Raw genomic sequence first — 23,088 nt, 5'->3', positions numbered from 1 at the left:
CTTCTTAATACTATTTTTCTATGCCTTTGTGCCCAAATGCCATCACTAAGTTCAGACAAGAGACTTAGTATTATAGTAACATTCTCTCTGGTGGATCCTCTGCCTCTAATCTTGACTCCCTTAAGATCCTTGTACAGCCCCTGGGAAGAGCTCTGCAGTGCAAAGGAATGATGAAGTGGAGCCTCTGCCTTCAGTTCTTGTCTTTGGCTACGGCCCTGCTGCCAGCATGTACAGCTGCTGACCTTGCTGAGGAACATGGCAGATATCACGGAGTGGCGAGTCAGATGTGGGGTGACTTTTGATTGCCTTGTCACCTTGACTTCCATGGGTTCCCTCTCTTTCTGACATTGTGTTCATGGTAGACAGGGTGAGGTTCTACCCTCTAGGGAAGAAAGTTGAGGGAATATCATTGGCCATCGCACCTATTTTTGCTTCTTCCTGGCTGGCCTAAAGATCTTTAAGATACGTGTTCTGCATCATCATTGACAGCTGAAATTGCCTAGTTACTCATAGTTATAACTAAAAGGAAAGCATGTTTCTTGCTGCAAGGGTAGTTAGGTGCTCTGATCGGAACATAGTGAATGGTCAAATTATTGTCCATGGGTTTGTAGACAACTTTCTCATCATGGTTTCCTTAACTGTGTTTGCTCTGTGGAAATGCATGCTGCTACATGCACACAGGCCAGAAGAGCAGCCTTCCTGCAGGTGAAGGGGCCCCTCCCTCGCCACGCCCCCTCCTTTCACATCACAGAGCACTTCTGCTCTGCAGACTGCTTAATTTCAGTGAAGGTGGCCTGGGCCTTTTCTTTGATGGTATCCAAGTCCATGTTCTGGAGATTCTGTAGCTGCCCAAGAATAGAATCCTTATCTTCTTCCTCTTCTTGATCTTCGTCTACCATTTTCCGGAGATCTTCTGGCAAATCTACATCATCTCCAGCCAACTGGATTTGAGTCTCATCCATTTCACTCTAAGTCAAAATTAAACAGAGAGAGAGAGAGAAAGAAAGAAAGAAAAAGAAAATACTAGAACCGTGACCAACTTATGTAAAATAGAAAAGCAGCAGGAAAACCCACAGTCTACCAAAGTGAAAGCAGTGAAAGTCAGGTTAGGCTGCTTAAAGCAGAGTCTGGTCTTGGTGGGAAAGACCAGAGCTCTGGGTTGAGCTACACGTAGGGCTGACAAGAACCTTCTAGCCTGGAGAGCTATCTAGCTGTGTTTCCTGGTCAAGCATCATTAACACTGGGTAGGAGCCTGCTAGAAATTGGAATTTTCTGGCTATACTCTGGATATACTGGAGGAGAAACTCCAGCGATGGGTCCCAGCGATCTGGATATTAAGAAATGCTCTCTGTTATGTACATGCACATGGAAGCTGGAAAATTCACTCCCATTCCAACTTCCAACAGGAAAGTACTGGAAAGTACTAGAAGTTTTGCTGAGCCTGGGAGGGGGGGTGGTGGTAGTGGTGTCCCATGTCTTGATCCATGAATTGGCAGTGACAGAGTTGGTCATTCACTCATCAGATATTAGCAGCAACTTCTGCCAAAAAAACCCATTGCTTTTTCTCTCCCTTATGCTGGTCAAGGGCCCCTGGGGACACAGAATCATGTCAATCATGCCAACTTCACCCTCTTTATGCCTGCAAGCATGTGGCGCTCAATGAACACATCTACATTATAGGCAGCTTCGGTGGCATGGCTCCTAGTGGATAGCGCTGTTGCCAGATCACCTGGTAGCTTTGTTCTGTGATTCTAGGCCTGGTCAAGAGTCCTGGCCAGCCCAGGGGCTCCAGTGCATGCTTCCTGACCGTTGGGACCTCCTTGCATGAACTGAGAGCTCTTTGTAATGGAAATCCAAAGAAAGGTTTATGGTTACTCCCATTCCTGGATGCTAGTTCTCAGATGGTTTTCAGAGATCTGATTATAATGGGGTAAACTGAGCTTTAGTAAGGGTTTGGAAGATTAAAGAGTACTGATAGGAAAGGCCAGTGACCAGTCTTGTTATTTGTAACCAATGCTTATGAAATCACCTAAAGATAACACGCGCCATCTTCATTTTAAATCCCACGACACTGCTCTGATAGAGAGATTTCAGCACCTGCTGGGGTCCTGCACGGAGCTAAAGCTAACTCCTAAGGGAGATATGGGATTTCCCTGGCCTAGATATGGGGAAGAAACAACTAGAAACACTCATCATCTCTTGGTGGCATCTCTGGGTAATGCATACACTATTCTTGGCCCACAGGAATCCAGGTTCCCTTCAGGTCTTTTCCAGTTCTGACATGTAGTGGCTTAGTACTTCTCTTGCTGATATTTGTATATGAGCCTGAATCCTTCCCTGACATTATCTTTATTGTGGCTCCCAATCTGCTTCCAGAACTGGGGAGGCCTGGGGAGGTGGGGGGCTTTGAGGGGGGAGCTGTGCTCCAAAGATGAATGTGGCCTCGTCTAGACCTGGGTCTAGCCCCTCTGAGTGCTTAATGGATTAATTAGTTCCTCATCAAACCGAGTGGGGATTAATTAGCTAGTTAATCTGCAGGGGTTCTCCGCCAATCCTTTATTTCAATTTATTTGTTATTTCCTTACCCTAATGGCCGCTTTGCTCACTGATCATCCTCTGGGCATTTCTATGGGACAAGTGGAAACAGCAGACTTCATGGGTTCTCGCTCGGTTTGTGCAAACACAGGCCATCTGCTCTGTCTGATGTACCCCCAGATTCAAGATAAAATAATGTGGAAAGACATTATTCCTGGGGACCATGGCACCTTCCCTCTGACATGCACATCTCAGTGCATGTCACTCAAGTTTGAGGTTCAGGCAGCCAGAGGTCAGAGCACCCGCCAGCCAGTGCCACCGAGGACCCGGCCTTCTCTGCTCCGGCGTGTCCTGATCACAGGCCGACCTCAGAGGAGCCCACACTTCTGCCTACTGCACAGGGGTCGCTTCCTTCCTTCCCTGGCCCAGGGGAGGTTGGACATTGGGATCCACTTTGCTTCACACTCAAAGAAAAAATTTGGATCCCCACAAGTTCCACTCAAAAGAAGATCACAACGTGGGGTCCCTTGGCCAGCAGCATCGGCATTGCCTGAGGCATTGCTAGAAAAATGCACCATCTCTGGCCCAACCTAGACCTGCTCATTCAGAAACTGGTGGCCTGAGCTTGATCTGGTCCTCCTGTTGGTGCTGGTGTTGCTCACGTCTGACTTAAATATTGCTACTCAATATTTATTGATTAATTGATTGATTGATTGATTGACTGTCTTCCTTCAGGTGCATGGACCTGTTCAGAAGGCCTGGGAAAGAGCCCTGGGAAACACAGGTGGGACACTGGAACTCCGAGTAGCTAGGGGAACAAGGGAATCGACTGCAGGTAGACATGTCTTGTGGCTCTGCAGATGCCTCACCTTACATGAAGGGATATGACCAAGGAAAGGCAGAGAGACTTTGCAATGTGTGGAGAAGATGGCCTCAGCTGTGCAGATCTCAAGGCAGCATTGGATGTGGTCAAAGACTGTGTTCACAGTCCCACACTGACCATCACACTAGAAGGCAATGGTACTAGCCCTCCCTGCTTACTCCAGCTGTGGAAGGGTTTTCTCTAAGCTGTTGTTGTGCCTTGCAGAGCTTTGACTAAGCATGGGACGAGTAGACCAGGCCAGTGGGTGGCTAGAGGAAAGCAACAAAGTTATAGCATAGAACTTGGGCCTCTGGCTTCCTTAGATCTGGGGTTGAATCAATTGAACTGGCCCTAGAACCAGGTCTGGCCACTCTCCCTAGACTATGATCCTACAAGGTGGCCTACAACAAGAGAAAAAGTTGGGACTTGGAAGTCAGAAGACCTAAGTTCAAATCCCAGATCTATCATTCATGATCTGGGTGACCTTGGGAAAGTCACCTTCTGAGTTTGGTGTCCAGTGGCAAAGCCACCTAGAGGATTGTTCAGCTGGCTGGAGAAGGTATGGTGTGAATGGCCTCACGAGCTTCCCACCCTGGGCAAAGGGTAACTGTGGTTATTAGTGTTTCAGAGGAAAGAGGGCAGCTCTGGACCTGGATCCCTGCTGAAAGAAGGCCTGGACGGTGACTCACAGACTGGGAGCCCACGGGCCTTAAGAGTGTGCGTCAGGACAGACAGAGCAAGCATGATGGGATGGATGGAGTGGTCTCTGGGTATTCTCATTTCTGCCTTTCCTAGCAAACCACCTGCTGACAAGCCCTTGTCTATGACTTGCCCAATGAATGTCTTGTCCAGATTTCTGCTGACCAGTTGCAAATCTGAAGTGGAGAGAACAGGGATCGCTGGACACAGTTCATCATTTGAGGAAAAGCAATGTCCAGTAGAGCCCCCAGTACAAGAGCAGTTAGAGCCAATAGAAACCAGCGTCACGGTGGGGCCGGAAGCAGCTCAGGGCGAGGGCTGAGGGCTGAGCTAGGTTAGCGAGTGAGTGAATGAGCAAGTATGTCATGGGGGGACTGACAGGCAACACTTTGTGCTTATGAATCTCCTCTAGATGTCATTGCATTTCTATAACTCTTACCAACTTAGAACAGTGTTTGATGCATTTAACAGCGAAGTATTTTATGCCAACTGAAAGAATCCATCTTAAACTCTTCTTTCTTCACCAGGCTCATTATTATAGTTATTGCCTGAGTTGACTACTTCATTCTTTTTTTTAATGTGTAGGTACCAATACTGGGGCTTGAACTCAGGACATGGGCACTGTCTTATAGCTTTTGTACTCAAGATTGGTACTCTACCACTTGAGCCACAGCTCCACTTCTGACTTTTTCCTGGTTAATTGGAGGCAAGAGTCTCATGAACTTTCCCTCCTGGGCTGACTTGGAACTGTGAATCTCAAGTCCCAGCTTCCTGAATAGCTAAGATTACAGGTGTGAGCCACTGATGAGTGGCTATCCGCTATTCAAATAGCATCCTATCTTGCTGGTGTCCTTCCCTCTCACTGACCTCTGACTTCCTACCTAAGAGTGAGGAACCACTCTAGATTTCAGACCTGCCATGTCCTGGGTCTTGATGGCTAACCTTCTCTGATCAAGCAAGATGAGGTGATATTATCTTGGGTGATTCTACCTTCAAAAGTGTGCACTACTTGTGCAGGCCGGTCAACAGACCTTTGAGTAAGTACCAGTTCCAACAGTGAGGTTGTATTTGATGCTATGTTGGGTTGTTCACTCCCTTCGGGAGTGTAGTTTCTCCAGGCAGCTCTTTGGAGGTTTCTAGCTTTGTGAGCCTTGCTTCCAGCGGCCCCTTGTCTTCTAAAGCCATTTCTCTCTGTGCTAATTCTGAGCCAGGTGCTTTCCAGGATGCTGGGCGCTGGTGCTCATGCCTGTACTCGGAAGGCTGAGAGCTGAGGATAACGGTTCAGTCTGTGAGACTATTACCAATTAACCATCAGAAAGCCAGACGTGGAGCTGTGGCTCCAGTAGTAGAGTGCTAGGCTTGAGTGAGCAAGCTCGGGGACACTGTTCCAACCCCACTACCAGCCCAATAGAAATTCCCTAGTGATCCCAGCATGTAGTGTGGCCCTGTCTAGGGCTTTCTAGGACTTTCTGGCTGCTTCTTCTGCTTATTACACTGTGGTTCCTACTCTGAGCTACTTAAAGAGCCATAGCAGCACCAACTAGCACAGATGGTGTGGATTTGTCTTTTGGATCTCTCTGTCTCTGTCTCTCTGTCTGTCTCTCTCTCTGTCTCTCTGTCCGTCTGTGTCTCTCTCTCTCTGGTCCTGAGGCTTGAACTCGAGGCCTGTGCACTGTCCCTCAGTTTTACTTAATTCAAGGCTGGCATTCTGCTACCTGAGCCACACTTCCACTTCCAGCCTTTTGCTGATTAGTTGGAGATAAGAGTCTCACAGCCTTTCCTGCCTGGGCTGGCTCTGAACTAGGATCTTCAGATCTTCATCTTCTGGGTAGCTAGGATTACAGGCATAACCCCCAGAGCCTGGCTGGAGCTGTTTTTAACGTTGATTGAACGCCTGCACCTCTTGGGCTCTACACGAGTCAAGAATTTCTAGATATGAGCACAGACCACCTTATAGTTCTTTTCTTCTAGGGGCTCAAGAAGCATCTAAAGGCCATGATCCAAAGTTCTCTCATGACAGATGAGGAAATCAAGATCTCAAGAGAAGAAGATACTCACATTCACACACACACACACACACACACACACACACACACACACACACACACACACACACAAATTGTCACTCCTCTTGTTAAAAATGTCATTTTCACAAACCTGGTCTGTGGGGCCAGGCTGGCTTGGGGTGGGACCTGGCTGTCCATGTGCAGGCTATGTGATGTTGACAAGCTACGATCGCTCTCTGAGCCAGTGTTCTTACTCACAAAGCTGTACCCCCCTTAGAGCGGGTATGTGAGAAGGCTGTGTGGCTGAGGGAAGTCACTGAAACCTGCCTCCCTATGAGTTCACCTCCCTTTCTTCCCACCCATCCCTGGGTTCTTCTAGACACTGAATTCAGTGCTGGGTCAGGGGCTGGGTGGGAGAAGCAAAAGGAGCAGGAACTGGGGCAGGCTGCGGGGGGGTGGGGGTGGGGGGTGCAGGGAATCCCGCTGCTCTGTCACCAGAGCAGCTGTTGGCCACAGGAAGACTTGGTGTCTCAGATCTGGCCAGGACGCCTGAAGGAAGCTGGCTAAGAAGATTCAAGAATCGTCCATTTATGCTTCCAGAGGTAAAGTCTAAACTCAATGCAAATGGAGCCTTGAGTAGAACACATTGAAAGAGAGCTTTGTGGGACATTTCTTCTATGTTTCAACTTGATGGTAATGAACTGGGCCCTTCCTGTAGCAGACAAACACCAGGTGTAACTAAATCGTCCGTCCCGGCGGGGGGCATGACGGTGATTCTCCAGTGACTAACCCAGACTGACAATTCTGTTAATAGGATTAGAATTCATTGTGGAACTCTTTTCTCTTTATTAATTTGGCTTGACTCACATATACATTTTGAATTGGCTGGGGACAGGGTTCCTTTTGCTTTTAGAAAGAATCTTACAGCCTTAAGACACATGATTTCCTATATTTGAGGAACTAGGGCATTTTAATGAGAATAACATAAAACATTTTTTTTGTGTTATGCAAAAATGTAATGTCCTCTTTGGCCTTGTTCTTTGTGAGAAAATCTACTTGAAGTCCCTTCACTGTTCTTGTTATATTGCTCTTTGAGTGTGTTACCTTTCTCAACTATTTTCCCTAACAATATCTATTTATTCAGCAATCAGTGTGTGTGTGTGTGTGTGTGTGTGTGTGTGTGTGTGTGTGTGTGTGTCCAAGATGTTTACCAGAAGGGTAAGTTTTCCACCTTTCTGCCCAGAATCATATAGTGTGTATCAATAGTCAGGGTATTGCTATAAGGGACATGTACTAAGTACTAAGAAGACATGAAGGAGAGTGGCCCTGTCTAGGCTTAGGTGGGAAAATTCTGGAAGAAGCAAGCACTAAAACAAAATCTTATAGAAAGGAAAGGAATCATCAGGAGCAGGGTGCAGGACAGCGCAGAGGAAGGTCCTGTGTAGGCAGGCAGCAGCAGGAGGCCAGGCTGGAAGAACAGAAGCCATACCCAGGCCAGTTTGGCCTTTATCCTACAAAGTCACGGTCAGCCTTTTAGAAACAAAGCAGGGGGGTTGGGATGGCTCACGTCTGTAATCCCAGCTACACAGAAGACTGAGATCTAAGGATTGTGGTTAGGAACCAGCCTGGGCAGCAAAGTCCATGAGACTCATCACCAGTTCACCACCAAAAACCAGAGAGCTGTGGTTCAAGTGGTAGAAAGCCAGCCTTGAGAGAGAAAAAAAATAAAGCTAAGGGACAGAGCCTAGGCCCCAGTACTGGTGTTAAAAAATACACAGACAGACAGACAGACAGAAAATGGGGGGAAAAAAAGTCTCAGATCCGCATTTGAAGGCCTTCTTTTGCACACTGTAAGTGGAAATGCTATGTAACTGTGGCCGTGCTAATAGAGATGGACAATAGCATAGATGTACTGGTCATGGGAGGAGCCATTGCCCCAGGACCATTTGGAGAGACTTGCTTTTCACCAGAAGCTGCGGTGTGTGTGTGGGGGGGGGGGGGGGAGCGCACGGGGGAATGGGACTTCCCGATGCCAGCTGGAGTGGCTGGCCAGGAGAGCCATCCGTGCAGACAGAGCCCATAGGAAGACAACAAGCAGGCATGTTTTGTACACAGCTTGCTCTGCCTGTGAGATGTCCAGCTGAGGGGAAGATGGGGTCCTCGAAGGAGAAGGAGATCCAGATGTGAGTGGGCATGGATTTGTACGGAGAAGCTAAAAGCAACAGCCAGATACAGCTACCCAGCAAGAACATGAAGACCTGAGTGAGAAAAAGAGCTGACGGAGGCATGCTGGGACATTCTAAAAATTCAGTGGCAGACTGGAGAAGGGTAACCCATCAGGAAGACAAAGAAAAAAGACTCGGAGGGATGTGAAGAAACAGAAGTGTAGCTGGGCACTGGTGGCTCACGCCTGTAATCCTAGCTACTCAGGAGGCTGAGATCTGAGGATCCTAGGGCAAAGCCACCTGAGCTGGAAAGTCCATGAGACCCTTATCTCCAAGAAACCATCAGAAAACCAGAAATGGCACTGTGGCTCAAGTGGTAGAGTGCTCGCCGTGAGCTGAAGAATTGAGGGACAGCGCCCAGGCCCAGAGTTCAAGCCCATGACTGACCAAAAAAAAAAAAAAAAGAACAGAAACATAATTGGGCGGGGGGGGGTGAGGTGGGGGGAGAAGAGGGTAAAGAAGCCTTCTGCAGAGTGGGAACAGGGCATTTAAAGGAAGGTGGCTAGCAAGGATCACTCAGAAAGCACCACCGGAAGAGACATGATCTTTAGAAGGAGGAGACCAGCGGAAAAGAAGAAACTGAAGATGTAGGCTAGGGAATAACTGATAGGCAAGATCCAGTGTAATATGAGCATGGTGGATTATTTTAGGCATGGTCCTAAAATATGGTTCTATAAATAAAACTGGGTCCTAAATAGGATCCTATAGATTATGAGTCCTATAATGACTCATAACTAAAAACTAGAGGTTGGGTGTGTGATGAACAGGGTAACAACTGATACAGATGTGGACATATAGACATATAACTTAGATCCCTGCAATGGGATTGCTGAACTTTGTTGGTTACTCATCTGATTACTGCAATGAGCAATAGTCATTAAAAGACATAGATACAAATGTTAGTACAGCCATTAGCAATTAGCCGTTACCTTGGAACTGCGGACATTTAACTGTTCGTCTAGAGGGCCAGGACCCATATTGTTCCTTATGAAAGAGCTCCAATTTGTTTGCACCAGCCAGTCATAGAGTGAAACTTTCTTTCCTAGCAAACACCAGCCAGCCAATGTCTTCAGAAAACACAGTTCTAATTCCAAAATGTGACATAGTTATCCTTATTAGACCTGACAGCTCCTGGGAGGATATTTTCTCAAATCTGCTCCCTGTTGGGACTTGTGGAGGGGAAGGGTAGGAACTGACCCTCATAGTTATGTAACTGCTGTGGTGGGACCCTGGGGAATTGTGGATGAGGTACCAGGGTCATCCTTTGTTCACAGGGGGATGTGATGGGTTCGTCCCGTTCCTATAGACGTTAACACTACTGCTAGGACTACTTAGCCAACGTGGATTTTATACGCTGACACAGGCCAACACATCCTGCAAACCTTGAGAACTTATCTGGCACCCACTGAAGTTTGGTGACCTTTGCCTTTGGCCCAGTGCCATTTGTTTCGTGAGACTGTCCAGTTCTACGTCACGTCCATCGAGGACAGAGTTCAGGAGTTTGAGGAGAAAGTGCATGGCAGGAAAAAGTAGTAGATTCATCAAGAAGAAGGAGGCTCAAGTTCCTTCTGTCACTATAAGCTTACACTATGGCTTTGAGTTTGCACTTAGGGCCTGTAATTTGGGGAAAGTTCTAGAAAAGAAAACTGCCACTCAGACTCCAGCACCAGAGCCTTCTTGACTTGCAAAGTAGTTGTAGGAAGAGAATTGAAGGGTTGAGGAGGGAAGCTGTGGGTGTCATGTTCCAGAGGTGACCATAGATGGGATTCATGTAACGATTCAAGGCTCATTCATTCTTTAATTCATTAATGAAGGAGTTTCCAACCTGATGGCTGCTTTTGTTCTAGATTTCAGCCAGTCCTACCTGGGCAGCTAGACCTGCCTCTCATCTTTTTTCTCTCTCCTGGGAACCTGGAGATTTTGCCATGTAAGTCTCAGCCATGTGGATGGGAGATTTTTGGCCATCCAGCATCTCTAGCTCCTTCTTGGGACATCTATAAACACTAACCCAAATTCTCACTGTGCTTTGCTTTTGTTTTTAGGGCATCCTGAAAGTTCTCCTGGGAAGGGCTTTAGAGCACGATCCAAGGGAGAGGAGAGATTCAGCTCCAGTACAGCCACTGGAGGGCTGGCTAGAGACAGAGTTAGAATGAAAGTCCAGCCTTTGGGGCCTGGGATACGGCTGCGTCCACATTCTTACATTGCCCTAGTCAAGGCTGGAGATTCCATATCTATCAATTTGCGTGTCCTTTCAGAATTGTACATCATCCTGGGGAGACAGTAGCATCCTGCTGTTTCTAGAACTTTCTCCCAGTATATCATTGGAAGATCTAAAATGCCTAGCCTCCTCCGGAAGAACAAAGAATAGATACTAAAAAGTAAAAGAAAAAAGCCTGCAGGTTCTGCACTAACCCTACGGGCATGTCTTCCTAGTGCTGGCCACAAGGGGGCGCTGGGCCATGTGTTCCCCTTGCAGGTGGCTGCTAATGAGGGCTGGAATCACTCAACTGTCCTGGTGTTTATCCTGATGTGTCCCCCAGAGCATCTTTTAACCTTCTTGGCCTCATCAGTGGATGGGAATGTGGGAAGTTATCGGGAGAACATGTGTCAAGTGACACCATGGGAGACAGAGGGGGCAGCTAAGGGTGGGGCTGGCCTGCCAGTGCATGGTACTGCATGCAGGTTGGAGACAGCCACATCTGGTGATAACTGGGCTTCGTGACATGTGATCTACTTGATTGTTTTTTATTCTGTAGTTTCTATTAAGCACTATTTTTACAGATAGCTATGGTGGATTTAAATTGCCATGTGCTTTACAAAAACTACACAACTGTATAACTGATTTCAGGGTCTTTTTTAAAACATTTTTTTTTTTTGTCTTGAAAGATGGTGTATAGAATCAAGTTTTTGCAAAATGCCCCACATATGGAAATTTACCAGGGCAGCCTTGTGGAAATAAGGTTGGCAACAAACTAGGACGTTAGTGAGAATGTGGAGACTACTTTCAAGGAAATTCTCATGTGGGACTGTATGGATTTGGAATGCAGGCAGCCACTCACAAACCACTAGACAGCACAAGGCCGAAGAGGCCTTCCCTGGCCACGGGGGAGGGGGCATCTCCCTGAAATACGGAGGCAGTACAGGTTGCCCCCAAAATCATAGCACTGTTTTAAGTAGAGTTCAAAACTGCCCTAAAGCAGAACAACTTGAATAAGATTTAAGGGATCTGTATTCAAATCCTTTTGTGCATTGCTCTTCTTCATGGTCAGGGGCCTGACTTCCATTCCTCCGTAGCCTGCTCGTGGAGAAATACAGTTGCGTCTGTTCTCCAGGACCAATCTCACCATGATAACTCATTCCTCCTCTTTCCATAGTTGGAATGGCTCTTGTCCCACAGGCTAGCTTGGCACAGAGAACTGAGATGATTTCTTCTCTGAAGAGCATTGAAACTTGGCACCTAAGTCCAATGTGTTCGCCCCTAAGAGTCTAGAAATGAGCAAGACTATTGACTTACCACTAGTGAAAGAAAGGGTCGAAGGCTCAGGTTGCTTTAGTTGGGAGTCTGGAATTGATGAATCAATAACACTACAGGAATGTGTCAAGCCTAGGCCTTTCTGAACCCCTGCATGTTTCTATCAAGAAATGAGAACTCTGTGTACACACAGCACATTGCCGGAGTAATCACAGCTATCATCTGTTGAGATCCTGCCAGTTGCCAGGCAATGCTCGTGGTCCTTCATATTTCCTTGGATGAAACTATACTGGATGAAGTATTATCATTGTCATTTTACAAAGGAAGAAACTGAGGCCATCTGATGGCCTCCCCAAAACTATCTGAAGACCTAAGAGAATGTGAAGCACTGGGCCTGGTGTCTAGAATCCACTCAACCCAAGTCAATTGAGACCATTTCCCCTTGTGTCTTGAAAATGCGTTTTCTCTATTTATTTACATAATCATATCAGCTGTTGTTAATGACTTCATCTTTTGCATGGAAATGGAATTTGATAGAGTTAAGTAACTGGAATGAGGTTTATGAACTCTTAATTCAATGCTCTTTTCATGATAGCAAAGCAAGCTATATAGATCTCTCTATATATTCATGAACATGGCCTTCGGATAATCCGACACTATTATTGCCAGTGAGGGGGTGATGAGGTGCTTCTGTGTTCAGGGTCTTACCTTGGGGAGCCTGTACTTTTCCCTGAGGTGGACTCTGAGACACGCCCTCTCTGCTTTCTTTTGTGTAAATGCAGCATCCCTTTCCATCCTACAAGGTTAAAAAAAAAAAGAAAAAGAATAAAAGATCTTCAAGACACAGATAGTCCAGGACAATCTAGCTGCTGCTCAGAGAATCTGGAACCTGGGATAGTCCCTAGTTTCCCCCTGTCAACAGACACTTGGGAATTCCCCAAATGTCTGCCTCTCTTTTACTCTACCTTCATCACTGGGACAGATCCAAGAATCCCAAACACACCTTGGGACTGGGGAAGTCTTTGAGATGTAAATCAGGAGAGGGATGGAGTTTTCATTCCTGGTAACTGCCCACTTGGTCCAGGACCTTAAATCACCTATGAGGGAACTCCAAGGTCTGACTCCAGCCATGCTGTGTCAGAACCCCTAGGGAGGGGGAAAGGGAGGGGGAGAGGGAGGACGGAAGGAGAAGGGGAGGAGGAGAGCTACATTTTCCCCAAATAATATAGTCATTTATATTCAAATATAATCATGCATATTACAGTAATATAAGTAATACATTAAATATAATAATAACACATTATATATCCTGTAATAGCATATATAATGAGGTACTGTACTAAAGTGATATTACATATATTATAGTAAAATAATGTAAAGCTATTTCCCTTCATTGTCATCCTCTCCAGGTTCCAATTTAGGCAGAGTGGTCCTTCTGGTTGGGAGGAGGTAGAGCCAAACAAAGTAGGTTAGATTTCCATCTTGGCGGAGCAGAGTCCTGTGCTGTGGGTAACCTAGCTGGACCTAATGATTATGCTGACTTGGAACGGACATCCTTGCTGATAATAATCCAGACTGAAGCAGACGCTTGTGGGCTATCAACATTTTATTATTAGAAAACTCTTAACATGAATTCCACTGTAACTTTTTAAAAATTAAGTGTAGATTATACTTATATAATGATTCATCTCGGAGTAATGGCAAATTAATGATGTTTACATTTCATAATACCCAAAGAAAATGCTATGATTATTTTAATGTTTACCTTTACTGTATTTTATATTGCCAGGAGAATGCCTTCATTTTTTAGAAGTGTAGGGCTAAAACAGTTAAGGTTTAAACTATCATATCTGTAGTGTACTTTTAAGAAAGATCATTTTATTTAATCTACAAGCCAAAATGGAAAACTATTAACTGTTGATTCTCCATGATTGGTATATGAGTATTCATCATACCATTCTTCTTTTCTGTATGGTTAGCATTTCCATAATAACTAGTTCACAATGTTTTCATAGTTTTGACAAAGCTACCTCTTATGACACAATTGTCACGTTGCACAGTCTACATATTTTCATAAGAGACTGAGGAGGTTGCATTGTATGTTATTAATACCTCTGTATCCCACCTTTCCCCCTCCACCCCTGGTCTGCTAGGAATAAAGTCTGAATCTTGTGTCAGGAGGATACATTTCAGAAAGTTTGTAAGGCAGTTAGCCTCCTCCTTTTGGATTTGAACACTTAAAGTGAGGCCAGTTACAATGTGTAGACCAGGAAGCATGAAACTGCATTAAGAATGGCAGATAGATTCCTGGTGCATTGCTCACAACCACTTGGGTAGGGGGAGGCAAGGTGACGGGTTCATTTTAGCAGAACAAACCTGCCTGGGATTCAGGGAAAACTGTCCAAGGAAAAGCATTCTGAAAGGTACAAAACAAAAAGCAACCAGCTGGGGGGCTGAGGGTCGTGTGGCTAGAATTCAAGTCCTTGGCCTGCAGGGCGCAGAGGCTGAGCGTACTCACTTCTCCTCAATCATCTGCTTCTGGTACTCCTCATACTCCTCCCTGGTCATCCCCTGCGCGGCCGCGGGGTCCGAAGGGCTTCCCTCTTCTTTTTTTTCTTCAGTCCCACCTCCAAATCCGAGATTCTTTACCTGGTTACTTATCATATTTTTCACAAAGAAAGCCATGGCTGCTGCCCTGGAAAATGAAACCTGGAGCACAGACGAAACCTGAAAGAAAAAGAAGAAAAACAGAAACGAAAACCAACCAACCGGACCAAGATAAAACTCCAGACAGCCTCCAGGACAGCTACACATTTAGGAGCAAAGGCTTTGCTGGGCTGCCTCTCTTCAAGGGCATGGTGCGAGGCCAGAGTGGTTTGTGTGCTGTAAGCTGGATTAAAGGGTGAACTCTTAGTATAGAGGCAGATGTTCCGATTACCAAAGCCCTCGATCAGATGCCACTGAAGACCTTCTGATTAATGCACTCAGCTAATTTCCCAGGGAAGATACCCCTCATCGTCTCAGGGCCCCACCTCCCCCCATTCCCCACACATTTTTCAATTTTATTGTCTTTGCATGCTGGGGTGAGTTGCTCCACTGCTAAGCTGTGCTCCTAAACCCTAATTTTTAAATGATCAACCCAGGAGGGTCTCATCAGTACAATTAATTAATCAGAGCCTACGGAGTGGAATTCCCAAATTCCAGTCTTTGGGTTCAACATCCTGTTGAAAACCGGAGTTCAATGAGACTCAAACCCAGAATGCTTCATTAAGCAAAAATAATCCTTTTGATCCATATTTTATCTCATTGGACTGTAAGTCCTAGGCAAAGATTAATTTTTTCCCTGGTTGCTTGGATTTTGTCCTGCTTTGATGGGATATGCACAAGTCAGGCAATTGTGTTTAAAGGGTGAGCCTGCTCCTTGGGTCCCTCTGGAAGATGAGGTTAGCGGCTCTGGCTCCTCATGTACAGTACGTGGGAAGGATATGCTTGGTATTTTCAAGACAAGTTCTCCCTGTGCGCTGGGGTAGCTTTATCCCCTTACACACAGGTCACTTCCTGGGTCCTCTGAATTAGTCTGGATACAACTGTGACAGTTTTCTAAAGTAGCAGATTCACAGCTAGCTGTGGTTTTCTTCAGGTCAAGGTAAGAACTGGGGGTGGCTAAGACTTTAATCTACGCTCGCATGTTTCTAATTAAGGCAGCGGGGGAGGGAGGCAGGGAGGAACAGCTGCGGGCTATTTGGAACCTTTGCTCCCTGTTTTCTTAGAAGGCACAGAAGCTATCTCAAAAAAAAAATGACCATCCCTTAGCATAATTACATAATCTGGATTTTAAAAAAAATAAAAAATGTTTGTTTTATATATTTGAAAGGTCTGCTTTCTGTTTTATATACTGCTCCAATGGCCTCCAGAGGAAAGACAAATGAAGATAATTTGGGGTGAAATATAAACTTTACTCAGTGAACTCTGATTCAGAGCATACATTGATGTCCGCTTTCACTTCTCAACACATTATGTCTAATATCATGAATGATATTTCATCTCCATCTGGTGCTGCTACCGCTGGCCTCACCCACCTTTACAGACTAAACTGACTCTTAGTACTTACTGTTTCTTAAACGATGAAACAACAGCCGGGCGCCGGTGGCTCACACCTGTCATCCTAGCCACTCAGGAGGCTGAGATCAGAGGATCCAGCCCAGGCAGGAAAGTCCCTGAGACTGTATCTCCAATGAACCACCAGAAAACCGGAAGTGGCGCTGTGGCTCAAGTGGTAGAGCACTTGCCTTGAGTTGAAGAGCTGAGGGACAGCGCCAGGCCCAGAGCTCAAGCCCCATGACCGACAACAAAAAAAAAAAGATGAAACAATAAATAAAAATTTATTTGATTTTAATGACCTCAATCATTATTATTTCATCATAGTATCTATTCTCTGAAAACAGTTTCTAAGGCAGTTTCTCCCCCTCTGGTTGTTTCCTGTGCCAGGTGTGAGGAGTATAGGGCATCAGTGTGCGAGCTGACCATCCCTGGCTATTGCTGTGCTGTATAAAATCAAATGTTACTGGCTTCCACAACAGGTCGGTTTATGGAGAGCAGAATCCTTTCTTAAAACCTGTTTAACTCCTATTTATTACAACGGCCCCTTTATGAGATGTCCTGACTGTCCCTTGAGGGGCCCTCTGGCCTGGATGCTCTTCTCGCACCTCTCCATTTGACGCATCCTAACTTCACTCAGTACTCTGTTCAAATATACTTCCTTAGAGGGAATTTCCTGACCACACTTAGACGAATGGACAGAGACTCTCCTGATCTGCTGTGAGCACTCTACTGGATATTGTTTCCATGAATTCAGTTGTTCACTTTTCTATGACAGTGTCAGCTCTGAGAGAGGCTAGTCCAGTTTGGTCCACTTTTGTGCAGCTTCATCACTTACAATCATACTCAGACCATAGTAAGTGGCTGATAAAAATCTGGAGGGAAAAAATGAGTGAATAATTGCCACTAGGTATAATGGCTTATTTTAAACCAATCATTAGTAGAGGTTAATGAAGTTACTGCTTTAGGCAGGGACATCATCTTAGCCCTCGGTGAATCAAAGCCACAATGGGCGCTGTCTTCTTTGCTGTCTCCCAGGAGTAAGACTACCAGCTATAGCTTTAAAAAGTGACATCTCACCCTGCGTTAGTGGATCACCATTATAAATACTGATTGGTTGTGACCTACTCAGCTTGAAAACTTTTGATGGCATCTGACCCAAAGAATTTGCTAGAGAAATAATAATCTCATTAGTGGGTTTTAGAAAGCTATCACATTCAAACAGCATAAATCAATTTAGGTCCTTCACTTGGGGTTTTCTTTTTATATTAAAGCTTAATTGTTTTGGCCTGTATTTAAGGCTTGTTTGTGGTGTCATTGTATTTTTGAAATCTATCTCAAGAAACTGGCTTTCAGGTTGTCCTGGTTTAGTAATTCCATCCTCAGTCTGTCTATCTATCTATCTATCTATATGGAAAGTGAGAGAGAGAGAGAGAAAGAGAGAGAGAGAGAGAGAGAGAGAGAGAGAGAGAGAGAGAGAGAGAGAGAGAGAGAGAGAGAGAGAGAGAGAGAGAGAGAGAGAGAGAGAGAGAGAGAGAGAGAGAGAAAGGTAAACCTGAAGGTCACAGAACTAGAAGAAAAAAATAAAACGAGGGAAAAGTCCTGGGAACTAGAAGGATCATTATAGAAACAACAAACAAATCAAATATATACTCTTAATTAGACTAAGTACCAACACAAGAAATATGGTTCTTGTTTTAGACACAGACACTTCATACATAGCTAATGATCTGTCTCAAAACATGCCAAATAACATGTTTTCTTTCCCCTCTTTTTCCCTCCCTTCCTTTCTCTCCTTCCTTCCCTCCCTCCCTCCATCCCTCTCCTGCTCTCTTTCCCTTCCTTCTTCCCTCTTTTAGCTCTAGAGTTAGAAATCAGAGCCTGGTCCAGGCTGGATAGATGCTGTATCAGGGGAGCTACATCCTCAGCCCACGTTCTTTTTGTTTCTTTAGGGCTATTATTTATGTAGACACAAGGTTATCCAACTGCTTATGCAAACAGATTTCTCAATCACAATAGTAACATTTTCACTGAATTATAGTACTACATTTTCATTCAGTTATAGGACTTTAGAGCTCCTTACTCATCAGTTATCGGATCGATTCTAAACCATTTGGGACACTGGGTGCCCAGTACATCTTAACCCGTTCTCTCCTAAAATAACACATTTTTTAGGAAATGTACCTTAGGTTGGCCCTCCCAATCTTCTAGTACTATTCAGCAATGTTATACTTGGTCTATATAAATCCCTGCAGTATTTCTCTGGCCAGGACTTTCATCTTTTTGATCATAGCTGTCACATGTTGGTAAGGTGATAACTATATTCTTTCTTCTATCTCAGTCACACAAGTTCCATGCTAGGAGAAAAGTGGTGATTGGGGGTGAAATTGTGTTTGTTCTCAGCAGGATATGCTGGGCTCCATGATCTGGTTGTCATTGCCATCATTTCTGTGTAGAAGGGGACAATGGGAACTAAGACCAATCCCTGAATTTATTGCTTGCGGCTGGCCAGTTTCATCTGAACTAGGTACAAACTTGGAGTTCAGGTACATTTGGTGCTATTGTTGAGTGGTGATTCATCTATTTGCATGAAATTTGAGGCAGTGCTTAGGAGGACTCATCCAAAGCAGACAATAAGCTTGCCTCAGTTGCAAAGCCTTAGTTCTTAGAGGTATGGGGTATGAACTTTTTATTAAGTGTTGTACAGAGGGGTTACAGTTACATGAGTAAGGCAATGCATACGTTTTATCTGTCGATCATTGTTACCCCTTCCCTTCCTTGTTATTGTTCCACTATCCCTTCCCTCCCCCACCTCTCCCCTCGCTGCCAGAAGTTGTAAAGTTTGTTTCCAATATACTGTCCTGTGGGTATGGGGCATTTTGAATGTTGTGCTTTTCACTCAGGCTCACCCTGGTCAAGACCAATGAACTCATTAGCAACAGACCTGTAATTGAAGGTGAACAGCTAGCTGTTCTGAGAACTCTGGCGCACTTTAGGACTTCCCTAACAATAGGAAGTAACATGCTAATGGATGAAAAGTCATCCTTCATTTCACTGGACATGGGATGCCCAGATACCCACTGACCAGCTATTTTGGATGTCTGTGGGCATTTACAAAACAAACTAACTACTGGATTGGTGGACTGAGTAAAGCAGATGACCCTTCTCATGGGGGTGGAGGGCAGGGGGCAACATCTAATCTAAGGGTTTCATTTGCATAAAGAAGTCAGAAGGAAATTGAATTTTCTCTGCCTGATCTGATCTGGGATGCTGGTATTCTTCACCACCCCCTCTCCCTGCCCCATAGGGCCTGGGTGCTGTCCCTCAGCTCTTCAGCTCAAGGCTAGCACTCTACCACTTAAGCCACAGCACCACTTCTGGTTTTCTGGTGGTTTATTGGAGATTAGAGTCTCATGGACTTTCCTGCCCAGGCTGGCTTTGAACCATCATCCTCAGATCTCAGCCTCCTGGGTAGCTAGGATTACAGATGTGAGCCACCGGTGCCCAGTGATGCTGATAATTCTTTAGCCCACAGAACTCCGATTCTCAAGCCTTCAGATGTGAAATATGTACCATCTGTGCTCTGGATCTCAGGCTTTGAACTAGACCAGTGCCTCTCAAGGGTGACCAGGACCCAGACAGATGTGGGACTTCTCAGCTCCCATAGTTGAGACAGTACCTTATATGTCTTAGCCTTTTCTTAAGGCCATCTTTTCCCACCATAAGCATGGCAAGTGGTTTCTGTCCCGGATCTCTTCCCTCCAACCCATTTTCTATGAAGACTAGAAAGGCGAATGTTCTGTCTGCTTAAAACTCTCCTGCTCCACCTCTGCTCTCTGGGAAGTCCAAGTGTGAGATCCCTAGTCCCTTCCAGTACAATTGCTTACCACTTCTCATACAAAATACCATTCCTCTCTGGGAGTAGGTTCTCTTGCAGGGACCCAATTGGGGGGTTGGGTGGGTAAATTTATGCTATTCACATTAGGAGTTGATTCAGATAAAAATTAAAAAAAAATTTTTGGGGTCCGGTCATGGGGCCTGAACTCTGGGCCTGGGTGCTGTCCCTCAGCTCTTCAGCTCAAGGCTAGCACTCTACCACTTGAGCCACAGCGCCACTTCCGGCTTTTTTCTTTTTGCTTATGTGGTGCTGAGGAATCGAACCCAGGGCCTCACACATGCAAGGCAAGCGCTCTACCACTGAGCCACCTTCCCAGCCCCTCGGATAAAAATTTCTATGGTGATCCTCCATCCCCTCACTCATCCAAATATGCCTATTTCTGCCCTGACTTTTAGAAGTCTTAGTGATGACACCACAATTCTGAACAGTCCTTCCACTGTTCTTGTTGCTCCCTCCCTGCCAGGTGTATGGCAGTCACTTTATCATGTCCCAGCACATGAATCTCCATGCGAATCACTTTCCAACTATTCAGCTACATCCAATTTGGCATCCAAATCAAATTCATCCTCCTGTATTTGTTTGGGTGGTTCTTTGGAGCCTGCAAGTGGCTTAAATGGTACTTGCTAAGAAAGTTTAAAGACTTTCTAAAATTGCCTCTGTCAACACAGGATTTCATTATTCAAAGTGAAAACATCAAAGGCACGGTTGTAACTAGTGTCCACCCGGGGCCCTGTCTGCTTTCTCTGCTGCGTCCACAGCTCACCCCACAGGAGGCAGGCAGGCAGGCCACCCGGGCCCCAGGGCAGGCCGTGGAGCATGGACAAAGGAAACACTGCAAATCAGGACCTATTTGGAAAACAAAGAGCTACTTACTACCCAATATTAAGGAGAAAAAAAGCAAACTTACTAAAATATTTCTTTATTTGAACAAGGTCAATGTCATTTCTTAAATTCCAGCTAGCATCAAATAACAATCAGGAAAAAAAAAGTAGACAAAATGTTATCCAATTGAAACTTGACAGTGGATAGAAAACTTTTTTAAAATTTTAATATCTTAGAGAAATATATTAAACAGGCAACATACAGATCTAAAAAGTTGCAAGTGCTGATTTTACACTAGATCTTATAAATAAAAAATCCTCAATAGAATTATTTGTTCACTATCTCCCTTCAATAAGCACATGGACAGGGAAAGATAATCACATCTTAGTATCACAACTGCTATTTGTGTTCTTTACAAAGATTGTATCTCTGCAGAGCAGCAGGGCAGACAATCCCTTATTCAAGTAATTTCTATTTTCCCCATGTTATAAGAAAGCACAGTTGTCTGAGTTGTCTGAGACAGAATATCACCACAATCACATCAGGAAAGCAAGAAGTGTTAGCAGGTGGGCTTCACAATGGATTTCTTATAAGATCAGTATGATTTGAAGATGACTTTTTAAGTTTCAAAGTCATCACCAAAGTACCAATGGGTACAGGGAACAACCTGGATTTAGTTTGTACCTGCTAACCAAGAGTTTTAGTAAAATTGCAAGTATAAAAAAAATAGTGCATCACTGCTACTTTCATAGATAATGAAAATATCTACTATGATCTCAACCAGCTTGCTTTCTTTTCTGTCCCTTCCTTCCTTTCCTCCATTCTCCTTTCTTACTCTTTCGTGCTAGTATTAGGGTGTGAACTCAGGGTCTGGTTGCTGGTCCCCTAGCTTTTTTGCTCAAGGTTGGTGCTCTGCTACATGAGCCATATAGCCAGCTTTTTTGGTGGTTAACTGGAGATTAGAAAAGTCTTCTGGACTTTTCTACTTGAGCTGGCTTTGAACTATGATTCTCAGATCTCAGCTATCTAAGAAGCTAAAATCATAGGTGTGAGCAATCAGTGCCTGGCTCTCGGTTCAGCACTGGACAAAATAACTATTTTCTTCACTCCCACGTTAGTGGTTCCTAACCATTACTGGGCTCAGAACCATCCACTATGCTCACTCAAGACTAAGCTTTGAAGCCCCACTTCTGAGGCTGAAGCAGTGGCTTGGGACTGAACCCTGGAGTCTGTATTATTAACAAACACTCCATGATCCAAATGGCCTAGGGACCGTATTTTGAGAAACACCAACCCACCTTTAAAATTAACAAAACACTGGTTATTATTTGTGACTTCATGGTAAAGTTTCAAGCTGAATAAAACATTCCAACAGTTAGAACACTAACAGGTATATTAAACAAATGTATTAGCCATAATTACAGTAATTGCATTTTCTTTTCAAAAGTGGCATCATAAACATAATGACCTATATTTAAAATTGAAAAACAAAATTTGTTTTAATTCAAGGCACCTGTAAAATACTTGCTGGTGTGAGAGAGAAGTGAATTAATTCAATTACATGTAAGAATAAAGAAAATGAAATTCTGGCAGTGATATAATTTTTCCACAGAGCAAACACTTTTGTTCAGAAATGAGCAACTTAAAAGAGTCAATGATTTTGAGGAAGACAAACCAAGCTTCCAACAGTACGAGAAGCCTCCTGTGTGAACTACATGACTGAGCTCATGTCCCATATCACTGCCTGCATGTGTTTCAGGAATCAGCAGGATGATTCCCCTTGAATTCTAGCCTGAAATATGGATTCTGCATAAATCTGGAATTCCTTTTCTTGTTCAGGCACATGTGACCAGGGACTTTAAAGTAATACTGGATTTGGCAGGTTTTGATCTCAAGAGGATTTCCCAAGCTTCGTAGGTCTACAATTCAAATTCTTCTAAAGGTATTTTATTTCATGACATAAATGGTCAATTCTGTGATGCTGATGTCTCTGAAACATGAATTTCAAAATATTAACACAACAACAAAAATAACTGAGAGCAGCATTCTGAATGCTGAAGTGGCTGAAGTAGAGTGACCACTAGGATATTCTTTTAGTGTTTGAGAGTCAATGCCCACATAGACAGCGGTGCGGCAGTTTGCACACACAGGACGGGTGTGCCACAGTGCGGAGCTCTTCACCAAGTCTTTACATAGATTTTAGGTCATCAGCCCAATCTGTAAATGACATTTAAGAGAAAACTCAGCCTTGGAAGAGCTCAAAAATACTATTTCATAAACAGAGGGTGCTCTGATACTATGGCAAATCAAAGATAATCAGTTGACATATGAGGTAAAAGGATTTTGAAGACAGCAAAATCTTTATCGGTTATGAAAATAAAAAGTAAACTTGCACTTTAAAAAATGTCACTTACAGCCAGGCACCGGTGGCTCATGCCTGTAATCCTAGCTACTCAGGAGGCTGAGATCTG

General features: G+C 44.6%; 2 protein-coding genes across 3 annotated transcripts in view; both read right to left on the bottom strand.

Annotated features, from left to right (window-relative positions):
* Window positions 1–736: 736 nt before the first annotated feature.
* Window positions 737–14,484, bottom strand: Cplx4 (complexin 4). Its single transcript, XM_070028627.1, has 3 exons — window positions 14,318–14,484; window positions 12,508–12,595; window positions 737–968 (listed from the first exon to the last, which is right to left on the bottom strand). The coding sequence occupies exons 1-3, from the start codon at window positions 14,482–14,484 to the stop codon at window positions 741–743; spliced, it is 483 nt and encodes a 160-aa protein (XP_069884728.1). The 3' UTR covers window positions 737–740.
* A 6,234-nt stretch (window positions 14,485–20,718) lies between these two features.
* Window positions 20,719–23,088, bottom strand: part of Lman1 (lectin, mannose binding 1) — a 21,801-nt gene continuing 19,431 nt past the window's right edge. Inside the window, exon 14 of one of the 2 annotated variants that reach the window (XM_070029020.1) lies at window positions 20,719–22,834. The gene's annotated coding sequence lies outside the window, so the exon portion shown is untranslated. The remainder of the gene's footprint in view (window positions 22,835–23,088) is intronic. The other variant, XM_070029021.1, reaches the window with a different exon arrangement.

Source organism: Dipodomys merriami, unplaced genomic scaffold (assembly GCF_024711535.1).
Source record: "Dipodomys merriami isolate MVZ:Mamm:240054 unplaced genomic scaffold, mDipMer1.0.p SCAF_2, whole genome shotgun sequence".
Classification (NCBI taxonomy): domain Eukaryota; kingdom Metazoa; phylum Chordata; class Mammalia; order Rodentia; family Heteromyidae; genus Dipodomys; species Dipodomys merriami.
The sequence above is the reverse complement of the archived record's forward strand: the minus strand, read 5'-3'. Positions and strand labels throughout refer to the sequence as shown.